Source organism: Chelmon rostratus, chromosome 2, assembly GCF_017976325.1.
Source record: "Chelmon rostratus isolate fCheRos1 chromosome 2, fCheRos1.pri, whole genome shotgun sequence".
Classification (NCBI taxonomy): domain Eukaryota; kingdom Metazoa; phylum Chordata; class Actinopteri; order Chaetodontiformes; family Chaetodontidae; genus Chelmon; species Chelmon rostratus.
In genome coordinates, this window is record NC_055659.1 from 13,074,164 (window position 1) to 13,087,483 (window position 13,320).

Consider the following 13,320-nt stretch of genomic DNA (forward strand, 5'->3'; position numbering starts at 1 on the left):
ACTGATGGTCAAACAAAACGCACAGCGATACCGTTTAAAGGTCAAATCTGACATTTTGGGAAATACACTTATTCATTTTCTTGCCATGTGTTATATTAGAAGACTGATATCACGCTCATGTCTAGACACTAAAAATGTAGCTCTCGGAAGCTCCAGCTAGCTTAGCTTAGCATTACATTTTGTGCAAAGCTGCCCTCTGCTGGGTAATGTGATGCTTGTCTGTGTGGTTTTTTTTTTGCAAGGCATTGTGGGATTCCAGGCAGTGTAGGACTGACTGGCAGAGTAAAACAGGAGGGGCAAATGAACGAACAAACTCATCTGGAGGCTACGCAGCGACTACTTGACGCAACACTGGGACAGGAAGTTTAGTCTGCTGTGGAGATTATTTTTGAAGGGGCGATCTGTTCACTGCCAGTGGGTCGTAATCATTAGGGCATAAGTTAGTATTTGGGTGTTGCAGAAGTAACTAGCTGGGGTTTGGATTGATTGGGTTCACGTTCAAGTAATGGGGAACAAATCGAAAGGTTTTTGCATGGAATAAACAAACAGTATTTAACTTGTTAATCACTGAGCTTTAGAAGTGCTGGTAGGTGGATTTTGTCAGTTTAGGACAGAGTCAGACTAGCTGTTGTCCCTGTTTTCGGGCTTTATGCTAAGCTTAATTAGCCGGCTGCTGGCGATAACGTTAGCTTTGCATTTAGCAGAAATATGAGCGTGGTCTTTTTATTCCAACTCTTGGCAAGAAAGCAAATAAGCAAACTTTTCCTCCAAGTCTTTTCCCTGCAGATGAAAAAATGAAGACACAGGAACTCCACAGACTCAAAGAACTGCATGTTCTTCGCTTCTTTTTTTCCCTCTCCTGAGAAAACATCCCCAGTTTTAGTCACTCAGACACAGCAAATCAAACATATACAGGGATCAATTTATACAACAGGTTAAAGCAAGGGCTTATTTGCCCCCCACACACATACACACAAACAGGATCAACAGCAGAGACGTTCGGAGGACTAACGACTAACGAACTGTAAACCGCGCAAATCCCCCACGTCAACTCTCGCTTTGATTGTTCCCTCCACTGTAACCGAGAAGCACCCACAGCTCATTCACGTCATCATTCGCACTAACATGACTTAATCTGTACTGGTTTTATTTCTGCTAAGAATCAATAGTTTATCAGCTGTTAGTTAAGATCTGTTATCTACACGTGTTAGTAAGCGGAGTAGCATAACCTTGCTCGTCCCGGGTGAAGAGGGTCCATGCTTTGAGGATGTATCGCATGCTATCCACTTGTGCTTTAATCACAGTAAGAGAGCACCCAGAGGAGAAAGAATGATACAGGGTGGCGTCAAATTTTGCAATAATACTTCTGACACGTCTCAGCTCGTATGTGGCCTGAGACGAACCTTACCGATCCTAAAGCGAGTAGCTGTACTATGCATTCTGTATATGAAGGACGTATTTGTTCACTAGTATAACTGCATTGTCAAGTAAAGATATATATGGAGTAAAGTCCATACTATGATAGATAACAAGCTGGAGAGCACATGCGTCAAGATGAGTTCTATAATCTTGCGGGAAGTGAGAGTGAAACCGTGTCGTCAAAGAGAGATGATGAAGAAGAAGGAGGAGGAGGAGGAGGAGGAGGAGATCTTTGGCTCGAGCCACGCTGAAAATGTCACTGGTCCTCCCCAGTGTCCACACATGAAAGACAAACAGACGAGTAAATACAACCTCCTGACCATGTGCACGCCAACACACGACTACAACCACCTGCTGTTCCCTGAGCTGCTGCCGCCACTCACTGATTAACTGGGCATACGCCACGTCTTCCCCCGCGTCCACGGGTCAGCCTTCCCGTACGCATGGGCCACGGAGGCGCCCGCCAAGCCGTTCGTCTACGCTGAGAGCCCACAGCACAGTCTGATGCAACTGTAAATAAGGCAAAATACTTGAACAGAATTTGATCAAGGACAAGTTTCCATGAGATGTGGCGCCAAGCACAGATATGACCACTTCCTGTCCAGTAAATCCTCAGCCTGGAAGCAGAGGTTGGGGAACACAGTGAAGCATTTGATTTAACGAGACTGTAGCTTCTACCATTGGGGGCGAATAAATAGCTAATCTCTTCAGTGGCAGACGAGCCGCCCTGACACATCGGCCCCTGACTCGTCATTGCGGATGGTTCGAGGGCCAGGACGGAAGAGGAGCGTCTCTGTCCCCCCTCCCTCCTCATCTTGACCGCCGCGCTCAGACAGCAGGAGCGTTGGAGCATCAGGCCGGACGAACGCACTGCTGGCAAAGATAGAGAGGGAGGATGAGGAGTAACAAGAGGCCATACGATTCTGCATCCTCTCCCCTCCTCACAACTACCCTCCAACACCGAGACCGACAATACTAAAGTGCTGATTGTTGCCCGCAACGAGGCTCATACACCGATGATGTCAACCACACAAAGAGCGTTTTGTCAGAGAAACCTTGACGGACTCAGTACAGTACACACACGTTTGTAAACAGAACATCCAAGGAACAAATGCATGGCTATGGTACATGTGCAACAGAGTAGTTCTCGTATATTCACACAGTATGAACTTAATCTTCCTTTTAGTTGCATTCAGTTTTAGAAAAAGAAAAACAGCACAAAAAGAAAAAAAATACAACCAAAAAGAAATCTGGCTGCCAAGCAAGCGTGTGCTTATTTTTTTAAAAAGATATTTTAGTCTACGGTTTTTAAAATACGTTCAGCTGAATTGACTGTATAACTGATTTAAGTATGAGCGCATATCCCTAACCTCTCTCCCACTTGCGTCTTTCTTTGTCAATCCCTTCCTTCTCCTGTGGAGGTGATTGTATTTTTTTCCCCCTTTTCTTATCTTATCCCTGTGACTCTAAATGAGGTGCCCTGGGTGGCCTTGGTGTGGCCAGACTCATGCGCCAGGGTCTCACTCAGTAAAAGCTCAAGCAAACAGAGGATCAGGCAAAGGTGGGGCGCTGCGGCTGCAGCCCGGGTGCAGCCCTGCCGGGCGGGGCTGCGCTGCGCGTTAGGAGCGGTAGTCCTTTTTACTGTACGGCTTGTTCCCCAGGATGCTGTCCACCTCGTGTGTGATGGACGACGACAACTTTGGAAGAACCTGCGACGGGAAAGAGACACAAAGGGTGAAGATGCTCGGGTATTTACTGTCTGTGGGTTTGGGTGTTTATTGTTTAACAGTCCTTTAGAAATTGTCTGCAGTTGCACATCACAGCCTCTAGATAGCGCTGAAGGGCGACTCAGGGTCACCAACGTCGTGGAGAAAGTATTGCTTTAGACAATGTAAAAATCCTCCCTTCAAATTTTATTATTAGGAAAATGCTCTACAGTTATTGCAGTAAAAGTCCACATTGCACAGCAGCATGCCTCCTGTCAGTGTTATATTATTATATTGTTCATTATTATAGTTTTTTTCACTTAAATTTGATTTTGAGGGATCCAGAAAATACTTTAAAATAGACAAATTGTTTAATCAAATTAAAAGTATTCCCATGTACAAAATATAAAAGATAATTTGTTCTCTCATTTCCTTTCTTACAGTGTGGTCATTAAATGAATACTAAATGAAAAAAAGAGTTTTATGTGGGCTTCCTGTCCAGATGAGGGACTGTGTGTCTATTTCAGGGTCCCTCATGTAAAACTCCTGGTAACAGGAATGCTGTGGAGCCCTGGGGAAATGTGAGCATAGCAATTCAAATGTGAAATATCAAACGTACTAAGGGAGAGGAGACATATGTATATAGCGTGCACACATCTAGTATACTAATGTGTGTACACACACACACATACACACAGGAAGCCACACAAAGCATGAGAAGAGCAGGAATGCTCTTTACTGCAGGCCAGACATAATGTGAGGAGAGGACGCAAACCCCCGCCGGTCTGAAAACCCCATTAAAAGAGTGCATCTTATCAGGGGAGGAAGAAGTGGCCGTAAGCCTGTCTCCAATCCCCCTGGCAACTGATACTCCGCTGACCTTATTAACTCGGTACAGTAAAGCACCCAAGCGTGCAGCAGCAAACTGCCCAAGAGGCCGAGCTGTACCCAGGAGAGGGGGCTGCTGCTCCGGCACCAATGCAGGGCCTCGTGAAGCAGGTCAGGTCACATTTTCACAAATTAAACCACTGATTTGATCTGCAGGACGACAAACACGTGACACATACACACACACACACACACACACGTACGTACACACACACGCACACACACGCATCCTGTGGCCTCACCTGTATTGCTCCTATGTTCTCCATCAGCTGGTCGGTGTTGGACGCCCCTAAAAGGACAGAGCTCACCCCCTCGTTCCGTAGGCACCACGCTGCAGGAGACCAGTAAACAGCAATGACACCCCCACCACCACTATACACACACACACACACACACACACACACACACACACACACACACACACACACACAGAGCACAACATTTCCACAGCACACTGTTTTTTGAGTTCTCACATGACTAAAACATGCTGATAAAACTGCTGCAGCGTTTCCTGCCCATAAGTGAACTATAACAAAATCAGAACTGGTTATAACCTCAGCACTCAGCACTCACACACACTCTTCAACACTTTACCAAATCCTTTAAATACCACAGCATAGAAAAATACTCCACTACAAGCTCAACTCCTGAGACCATCAAAAGTAAAAGTACTCACTGTGGAGCAGAACATCTTCTTCCATTATCATATCCTCTTATTACTATTACTTCTGAATTAACATGTGACCAGCAGGTCTTTAATGGTGTCGACGGTTGAGAGGAAGCTAATTTGTTTTAGTTGTTGTGTAATTGTTGGATACTTTTATCTATAACTGCATTTTTTCTGAAAAGTTAGGTTGTACCTTTAGCCGTGACATTTTTTTCCTACCAAAACTGATTCCGGCGACTTAGCGACATTCAGTGACCTCATCATTTTATGCAGGTAAGATGGCGGTCAGCAGTCTGTCACGACCGAACGAAACACTTTCAAAACGACAGTGACAAACAAAGTGTGCTTAATCAGTCATGTCGTGGACAAATCCATACTGACCTTATTAAGCGGATCAGTGACCTGCTTAATAAGGTCAGCGTGTGTGACGATATCAATCCAGCATATTGGATCAGTGGTGAAATAAGTGTCGAGGAGCAAAAAGTACATTATTTCCCTCTGAAATGTAGTGGAGTAGAAGTAGAAAGTATAAAATGGGAATACTCAAGTATAAGTACATAAAAATGTCCCTTCAGTACAATATTGGAGTAAATGTCCTTATTTAAATCCCACCACTGCACTCTTTGTTGTGACCTCTCTGATAAAACAGAACAGAAAGACCTCAGCCCTGCTTGGTGTGCTGTTATAATGGAAAGCTGTATTATGCAATACAACCCCCCCCTCCCCTCCAAATGAGGGAAACACTCTTGTAAGCAGATTACAGCATAAAGGCTAAATAGTGGGGTTATATTTCTACACAAATCCTCCACCAACATAGGAATAATGGTCAAAAATGACACCAGCTGACGGTCTTGCACTGGATTGACATGAGCGCAGACCTTCCCTCGGGCCAGTGAAACACCCACAACAGCTAATAACGCTATTCTCTCTCTCACAACCACCTGATTCCTGGATTTCCCACCTGCTCCAGGAGCAGGAGGCCTCAGTATCAAGGCAAAGGCAGAGAGGAGTCTGTCATTATTATATAGTTTTTATTCAATACTGGAGCGCCACAGTGATGTAGAGGACTATATGTTGGACATTAATCTCTGCCTTCAGCAGCGTTCGAAGGATTTATAGTAACCGGGAGAGATGAGGGTGTCCGCTAATGGGCCGTGAAACCTAATCTATGACACTGCATTACTGCGAGGTTGAGAAATCTGCCTCGATCTGCGGCGAGATAGGAGAGGGAGTCCCAGATTTAGTCGCTGCGTCCCGAACGTCTGACGCTTTGACGGCCCTCGCAGGAGCGTGCGTCTGCAGGGGTTTGCACATTCTCACTTTCCCGCCCGGCAGTGAATCGATATCGGCCACTCGCTGGATTTATGTCTGGGACGCTGTTTTAATGCTGACGCTGGAAAGTGTTAAATACATGTCAACACCCGGGAGAGCCACAGAACTGCACATACAAATATATACTGCAAACATGTTTGCATTCCTTATGTTCATATTTACAGTTTTAATGTATTCAAAGGGAAAGATCCTGGGGATTATATTAATATTGATGCAACTGCTTCTGGTCCCAGAGAGACCATGTTAAAGGTTATATATGAGTTTATGTCCCTTTAACATACAACATTTACCTTTTACGTTCTTTTTGTCCATTTTCTCCCTATTTACTCGTTTCCCACTCTCCCTTTCTCATTAATGTCTTTTTAAAAACTGCAGTCATCACAGCACAGACACATGACAACACAAACACAACCACAGTCAAGCCAGTCAGCTGCGAGAGCGTCGCTGACCTCGGCCCGTCCGAGGCCGAGGGACGGACAGACAGACAGAAAGAGAGAGAGCGGCAGAGTGTATCTGCGTACCGATGGCGAGTTGGGGCAGAGTGCAGCCCAGCCGCTCCGCGATTGCCTGCAGCTCTTTCAACTTCGCCTGCTGACGCCGGCCCTCCTCGCTCAAGATCTTGTCCTTCAACCACTGGTAACCCTGTCGAAAACACAGCACACCTGCTCAAAAACACAGCCCTGCTCACACCGCTGCGCCGCAGCTCCCGTGTCACCAGGGCCTGTTTTTAAACAAGTGCCTCTGTCTCCTGCAGCCTACGCCTCGGTCAGAGAAACACAGCTATGGCAACGCTCACTGAAATGCTGAATTTTAGTTCAGAGTTGTTATTACAAAGTTACAAACATTAGAGGAAGTAGAATTCTCTGTTTAAACTGACTATAACTGTACCTGTTGATATGATATCTGCGCTCAGCTGAGTCAAAACAGTTATCTTCATATCTTATCGAGGATCAGGAATTATACCAGAATGCGATTAGTGACACCAGTAAGAATAATCACTGAGTTAAAGAGCCAAAATACCACAAACATCCACAGGCAACACTGAACCAAACAAGGAAGCAGCACATTCCACACACGTCATCCAAAGTACTGCACAACACCAACATGGAGCCACTTTCATGAACCAGGAGATCAGTCACTGACACACAATTCACAGGTACACGACATGCCACTCCACTACACGGACACATTGTTGCAGGAAGTCAGGTGTTAGCTTCAAGTGGTCTCTTGACATAATGTGTAAACTGCAGCTGGTCCACTGAATGAAATCATTAAAACTGCTTCTCCTCCTCATTATTGTGCAGTTCCCTTACGCTTGGAGGGAAACAAATCTTTAAAAAAAATGATTCTCGGTCACATACGAGTCACTTGGAAAAACACTGAATTGCTTCAGGATTCATCCACCAATTTAAATATTTAGTTAGAGTTTAAAAAGTGTTGGTATCATTACTGTTGAATTAAAAACAAACATATTTCAATAAATATGCACACATGCTGCACTGCTGTTGTTCTGTGCATGTGCATTTCTGTGCACATGTATGGTATGCGTTCATGTGCGTGCACTAAAATGCGTTAAGCTGACACCAGCTGGCAAACGGCGTCACACGGCGCTGCTCGGGAAGAAGCGCACAGTGCATGGCGTCAACATGGCACTGAAAACACACAGATATGAGGTGTGCACAGAGTTACAGAACCTGAAAGACACAAACACACGATAAACAAACAAACAAACAACCGGCAACCGGCAGGGAAACATGGAGAAGTGACACCGGCACGGATGGTCAGAGCGAGAGAAAAAACAGGAAACAGAAGCGAGCGAGGTGCGTCTACCTTCAGAGAGGCCCGAGAGTAGGGAGGCACCCTGCCGTCGTATTTCCCTGAGATGATCCCACAGGCCAGTGGTGACCACGTCATGGCCCCCACACCTGAGGACAAAAACATACAATCATCATCCAATTCATCACTGACGCCATCGCTTCCTTTCTCATAGAACTGCAGACCTCATTTCGTGTCTGGAAGGAGAAACGATGTCAGGAACATCAAGTCCACAAGTTCAAATCTGCTCAGTGTGGATTTTAGGATGTGCCTGTTTTTGCTGACGTGACAGTGGTGTCTGAAAGGACTCCTGTCAGTCACGTCACACACTGTTGATTGCATGATTTGTGACAACTTACACAAGACTTGTCTGGATGAGTTTGTGTAGTTTACCTGGATTTTTTTCTGTTCACATTTGTTGAAATTTCATGCTTTCACCCAGAGATATTAGTAATATCACATTCTGTTGATTCTCATATAATAAAACATACTGCATGTGTGTGTGTGTGTGTGTGTGTGTGTGCTGTAAATTGATATACAGGATGCTCCTTTGCAAACCTAGCTTGTCTTCTGGCTTGTGTGTCCACAGGCTACAATTTTCTGTTCAAATTTGTACTCAAAAGTGGGCTTCGTCCAAATGAGTGTCCAGTATATTGCAGTCACCTGACCTCTGTAGCCCCACCCTACCATAAGAAGACCTCAGGGCACAGGGCAATCACTGCTCACCTATCTTATGGAAGAGCTCAGGTAGCTGCACCTCCACCTTCTCCCTCTGGAACATGTGGTACTCAGCCTGCTCGCAGATGGGAGGAATCTGGTTGAACTGTCGTGCCACAGAGTACGCTTCCTGAAGGGAAAACATCGGAATAAACAAGATTAGGCTCACGTACAGCACAGTGCTACATATATAGTGTAAAGAGGATCCAGAAGAGGTGAAGGTAGGATACAGCAAGGTCAGAAATAAACTCAAAACTTTGCGATGGTAGAAATACTTGTCACCATTATCTCCATTGGGCTCCAGCGGGATGTTCCCCAGTACATGGCCATGCCTTGGTTTATCACATGGGTCATTGCTCGAACCGTTTCTGCAAGTCAAAACACACAAAAATGTTAAATCCACTGTCAATGCTGGAGTCTCTGTGTTGTGTTTACAGATGAGTATTTTCTCTGTGTTTTTTTTTGACTCTCTGTTCCGCTCTATCGAGCAGACAATGTCTACTGTATGCGTATCTGAGCTGCTTGTTCTTTTATATCATGAAAGACGTATTTATTATCATTTGCAATCCAAATGGACCGGGCTGCTCGGGAGAGAAGTGGAAAAGCTGATTATGTTAATCAGAATGGTGAGTGATTCGTTCTGATGAGGGTGACATCTATTCATAACGAGGCACACTTGAATGACATTTATGTAAAAATCCACAAGAATCTGTCGTTTTTGATCTGCAGCATGCTACAAGGGAACATAAAAGGAGCCCAGCGAAATAAATAAGAGATGACAGGCATATTTGCATCAGCTCAACTCTGTTTAATCATACACAAAGCGTCTTCACAAGGTTGACAAACTGGACTGCAGAGTATGTATTTTAAGCACAGAGGGTTAAAAAAATATATAGGTTTGATTATGATATGAAAAGTACATCAGGGATTAGGTTTTTCCCATTAATGTGCTGACCAGGCCTGACTGAACGTTATACAGATTAATCTTGTGTTATTCTGTCGACACATCGCTGTATTTTATTCAAAGCCATCAGATATGGAATTTCATTTTACAGCCATGTCTGACCCTGTGTGACAGCAAATATAATCTCACATTACCCAACATTAATTTCCGTCTTTAGCGAAGATTTGTTTCATTCGACCGCAGAACAAAATATGGCTCGTGTTGGACAGCGAACGCGGTGTCCCGGGCGCGATCAGGATCACCAGAGAGCAATAAAACAGGGGAGTGTCGACCCTCAATAATCTACCATCCAGTCATCTATCTACCTTGCTGATGCGCCTTTCTGAAAAGTCTCTCGGACAACCAAACCAGCCCTCCTATCATCTCTGGGTGCTCGGCTTAAGAGGGTTTCTCTGTAAACTGACAGAACAGCAGCTCCTCTTCCCCCTGTGCTACTGCCCTTCAGCTACTGCCAGAATAAAACACAGCAGATGGCCAAACTACTGTGGGTTTGAAGACACAGACTTAAAGATGTCCATGTGAACTGTGTGCAATCTTTAAAGGGCAGATGGGCAAAAGAATTGCCTTGACTTTTAGGTCAGATAACACCAGCTTCTTCTGACTAACAGGACAGTGAAGCATGGTGAAAGAGCCGGAGCCGGTGAAGCATCAAACCTAAGGCAGAAAGGTGACCTCTGACCGAACTCTGACCCAAAGGGGAACTCTGACATGAGAGCAGATGCATGCTGTGAGGCCAACTGAGCCCACACACAGTTAGCACTCTGCCATTTAAAGGTCTTCAGCATCAGTATCTATCCTCATTCTGACTGTGGAGGTGGAAGCGCCAGGACAACACGCTGCATTTAAAAATAGATATTTCAGTTACAAGAGGTTTGTATATTTAAGTCTTCATGTTGCTGTAGTCATAGAGACGGAAAAGAGGTGCGGTTTTTTTATGTGCAATATGACAAAACATGGGGAAAGTGTGTGTGAGAGGTTTAGAAAAAATAGGTGAGAATTCAAAATGGTTTAAGTAGAGACAACAGAACAGTTACCTTCCATAGGTGTGTTAGGGTCCGGTCTGTTCGCAAAAACCACATCCACATAGTCTAACTGCAGTCTTTCTAAAGAGGCTTTTAAACCTGGAAATAAGCACCACAGTTAAATGTTACGAGGAGGTGAAACTACATCATTACGTTCTTTACAAAAACCCAATTTATATATACTGCCAAATTCTCAAACTATTTATTTTCATAGGGTTAATGTGCCCAGCTTTCTTTGCCACTCCAGTAACCCCAAGAGTGTGTCAATTATTAAAAATGCAGCTTTGACTCCCTAAAGCCAAAGCAACTAATTAGGAAGTATTTTGTTGCTGTAGTGTCAGCATTTAATCCAATAAACTGCAGCGCTGTTACTTACCTTCTATAATGTGTTTTCGGGATAAACCTCTTTCAGTCTCCGCTCTAAAAAAAAAAAAAAAAAAAAACTTCAGGTCATAAACAATTACTTGGTATATGACTGGAACAGCCCCTCCATGTTAATATAATATCATATATCCTACGTGAAATATGATCTAATAAATGTTCCAGCTTCATTGAAAGTACCTGACAACAGATCAGTTTGGGTGACACACGATCGCATTACCAGGAGCATCAAACACGCGGGGCAAAATTATACAAGGAGGATCGTTTCTCGTGCGGACACGCAAGCTTTGTCAAAGAAGCGACCGGATGAAACTTACTTTCCACCCCAGAAGATCTTTGTTGTTATCACCAGACTTGAGCGTCTGAAAAATGGAAAATGAAAACACATCTGTTACAACACCTGCAACACGTAGCATTATAGGGGAAAAAAAAGCCTTGAGTATTGGAGCTGGTGATGTCTAAGTGCTACACAAACCCTATATTATATGTATTAAACGCTGGGATGAAAAACTCCCCCACATCATTCGGGTAATCATGCATTTCTACCTTATTCTGTCAATGTCACACACACCCACATCCCACAATAAGTGTGACTGTGCCAGGGCTCGCCAGCGCCAGTGAATGAGTGTTGTAGGCGTATAACCTGACGGAGCTATACAAATGCCGATCCAAGGCCGACAAAGTAGGAGACAAGGCACTAGAAGTTCATCCATTATTCAGCATCTTTGAGGAGGGACGCGGGAGTGTGGGCATGGCTGCCTGCATGAATCTTTCATCTCCCTACCTTACCGTTCCAGTTCACAACACACAGCCTCCCAATATGTGCAAGGGAGGAGATGATGCGATATTAGGGAGGCTGGCTGGGACGGAAATTAAAACCCCCCAAACTCAATTAAAGTGTGCCTCGTACCTCCATCCTTTCTTCTTTATGATGTTTCCGAGCACCACCTCTGCCCTGCGAAGCAGACGGGGAGAAGGCACGATTAAAAAAAGATAAGTCTTAAAATGCTAAGAGCATCTACACCCGACTGTCTGAGGAATGATTTCAAGCTCTGAATTAAAGAAAGCACAAGCGCTGTATAATGCATAAGAGAGCTTTCACTGGAAAGAGCACCTGTTTTGTAGCTGTGAGTGTGAATGAGCTGCCTGGTCAGAGTCAGCGGCCCAGCTGTGCTGTGGAGCCACCGCTATGTCACTCATTAGTAGCCACAGGGGTGCTAATGAGTGACATTACGATCAACACGGGGCTCATTAGGGCTGGGTAGAAACCTGTCAGTAGGATGTCTCTCCAGTGCTCTCACTCTGACAAATAATGAGACACTCCCTTGTAATGGCAGTTTCACATAAATTGTATTTGGACGCTCCTCAGAGGCAAGAAAGTAACAACTGTGATTTGTTTTGGATTCATTTTGGGTGAGCTGATGAATAAAGATAGCTGCTCGTTTTCAAACAAACAAAACAGAATGTTTTGTTGGCAAGAGTCAAGGCAAGTGTGTTGAGAGCTACAAGGAGCATTACTCATCTCACCGATGATACGGCACATTAGTGCTGCCGCTGGTGCCGGTGTGTCTGTGTCGGGACTGTGTCGAGACATGTAGCTGTGGACACGAGCCTACTGGGAGACTATCAGTCTGGACAAATGTCAGTTAGTGAAGGAAACATCGTTAAAGGAAAATGACAGCGTGATTCAACCAGGGTCTAATTCTTATAATTGTGGCCCTTTGGATTTAAGTCTAAAGTCTAGTTTAAAGATGAAAGGATTACTTATTTGTACAGTCATTATGGTCACGCCACTAAAGCCTTTTGAATTGAAACAATTAATCAAATAGTCTCTCAACATAAAATACTCTGTTTAAATGTTGACAATTTTAAAGCTCAGGAGGATTTTCTGCTTTTCTTCATCTTTAGTGACCGTAAACTAAAGGTCTTTGGGTTATGGATTCTTGGTCAGAGAAAAAAACAAGACATTTCAAGATGTCACCCTGGGCTCTGGGACATTTTACCAACTAAACAATGAATTGAGAAAATGATCTACAGATTAATTAATAATGAAATTACATGTTAGTTGTCCTGATGCTGCTGAAATGAACTGATTGAAGCCAGAGTGAACCACTGTGACGTGACCTCACTGAACAAACAGTGAACATCTCCCTTTCTTCCTGTTTGGTATTTAATGCAAGAAGATTTATTGTAAATAGTTACTCAAACACTTCACACCCTGATCTCCAACTTCATCTTGTTTTGTTTTTTTTTACTTTCTTCTCCGTGACAGCATGTGTTAATAATTAATTATCTTCTACCAATCTTAATTATCTTCTCTGTGTGATACATCACATGTTTTGCTGTGCCATGCTGTATACTGTTACCAGACAGATGATCCTACTGGTGCTGTGAGGTTGATTTCAGCCA

The 13,320-nt window shown here is 44.1% G+C and overlaps 1 protein-coding gene across 3 annotated transcripts in view; it reads right to left on the bottom strand.

Annotated features, from left to right (window-relative positions):
- Nucleotides 1-212: 212 nt before the first annotated feature.
- Nucleotides 213-13,320, bottom strand: part of kcnab2a (potassium voltage-gated channel subfamily A regulatory beta subunit 2a) — an 85,999-nt gene continuing 72,891 nt past the window's right edge. For all 3 annotated transcript variants that reach the window (XM_041952633.1, XM_041952625.1, XM_041952617.1), the window contains 10 exons: nucleotides 11,822-11,866; nucleotides 11,229-11,273; nucleotides 10,907-10,950; nucleotides 10,543-10,629; nucleotides 8,827-8,912; nucleotides 8,554-8,674; nucleotides 7,843-7,937; nucleotides 6,534-6,654; nucleotides 4,256-4,344; nucleotides 213-3,128 (listed from right to left, as the gene is read on the bottom strand). In XM_041952633.1, coding sequence (XP_041808567.1) covers nucleotides 3,039-3,128; nucleotides 4,256-4,344; nucleotides 6,534-6,654; nucleotides 7,843-7,937; nucleotides 8,554-8,674; nucleotides 8,827-8,912; nucleotides 10,543-10,629; nucleotides 10,907-10,950; nucleotides 11,229-11,273; nucleotides 11,822-11,866 — 823 coding nt within the window. In that variant the 3' untranslated portion in view covers nucleotides 213-3,038. The remainder of the gene's footprint in view (nucleotides 3,129-4,255; nucleotides 4,345-6,533; nucleotides 6,655-7,842; nucleotides 7,938-8,553; nucleotides 8,675-8,826; nucleotides 8,913-10,542; nucleotides 10,630-10,906; nucleotides 10,951-11,228; nucleotides 11,274-11,821; nucleotides 11,867-13,320) is intronic.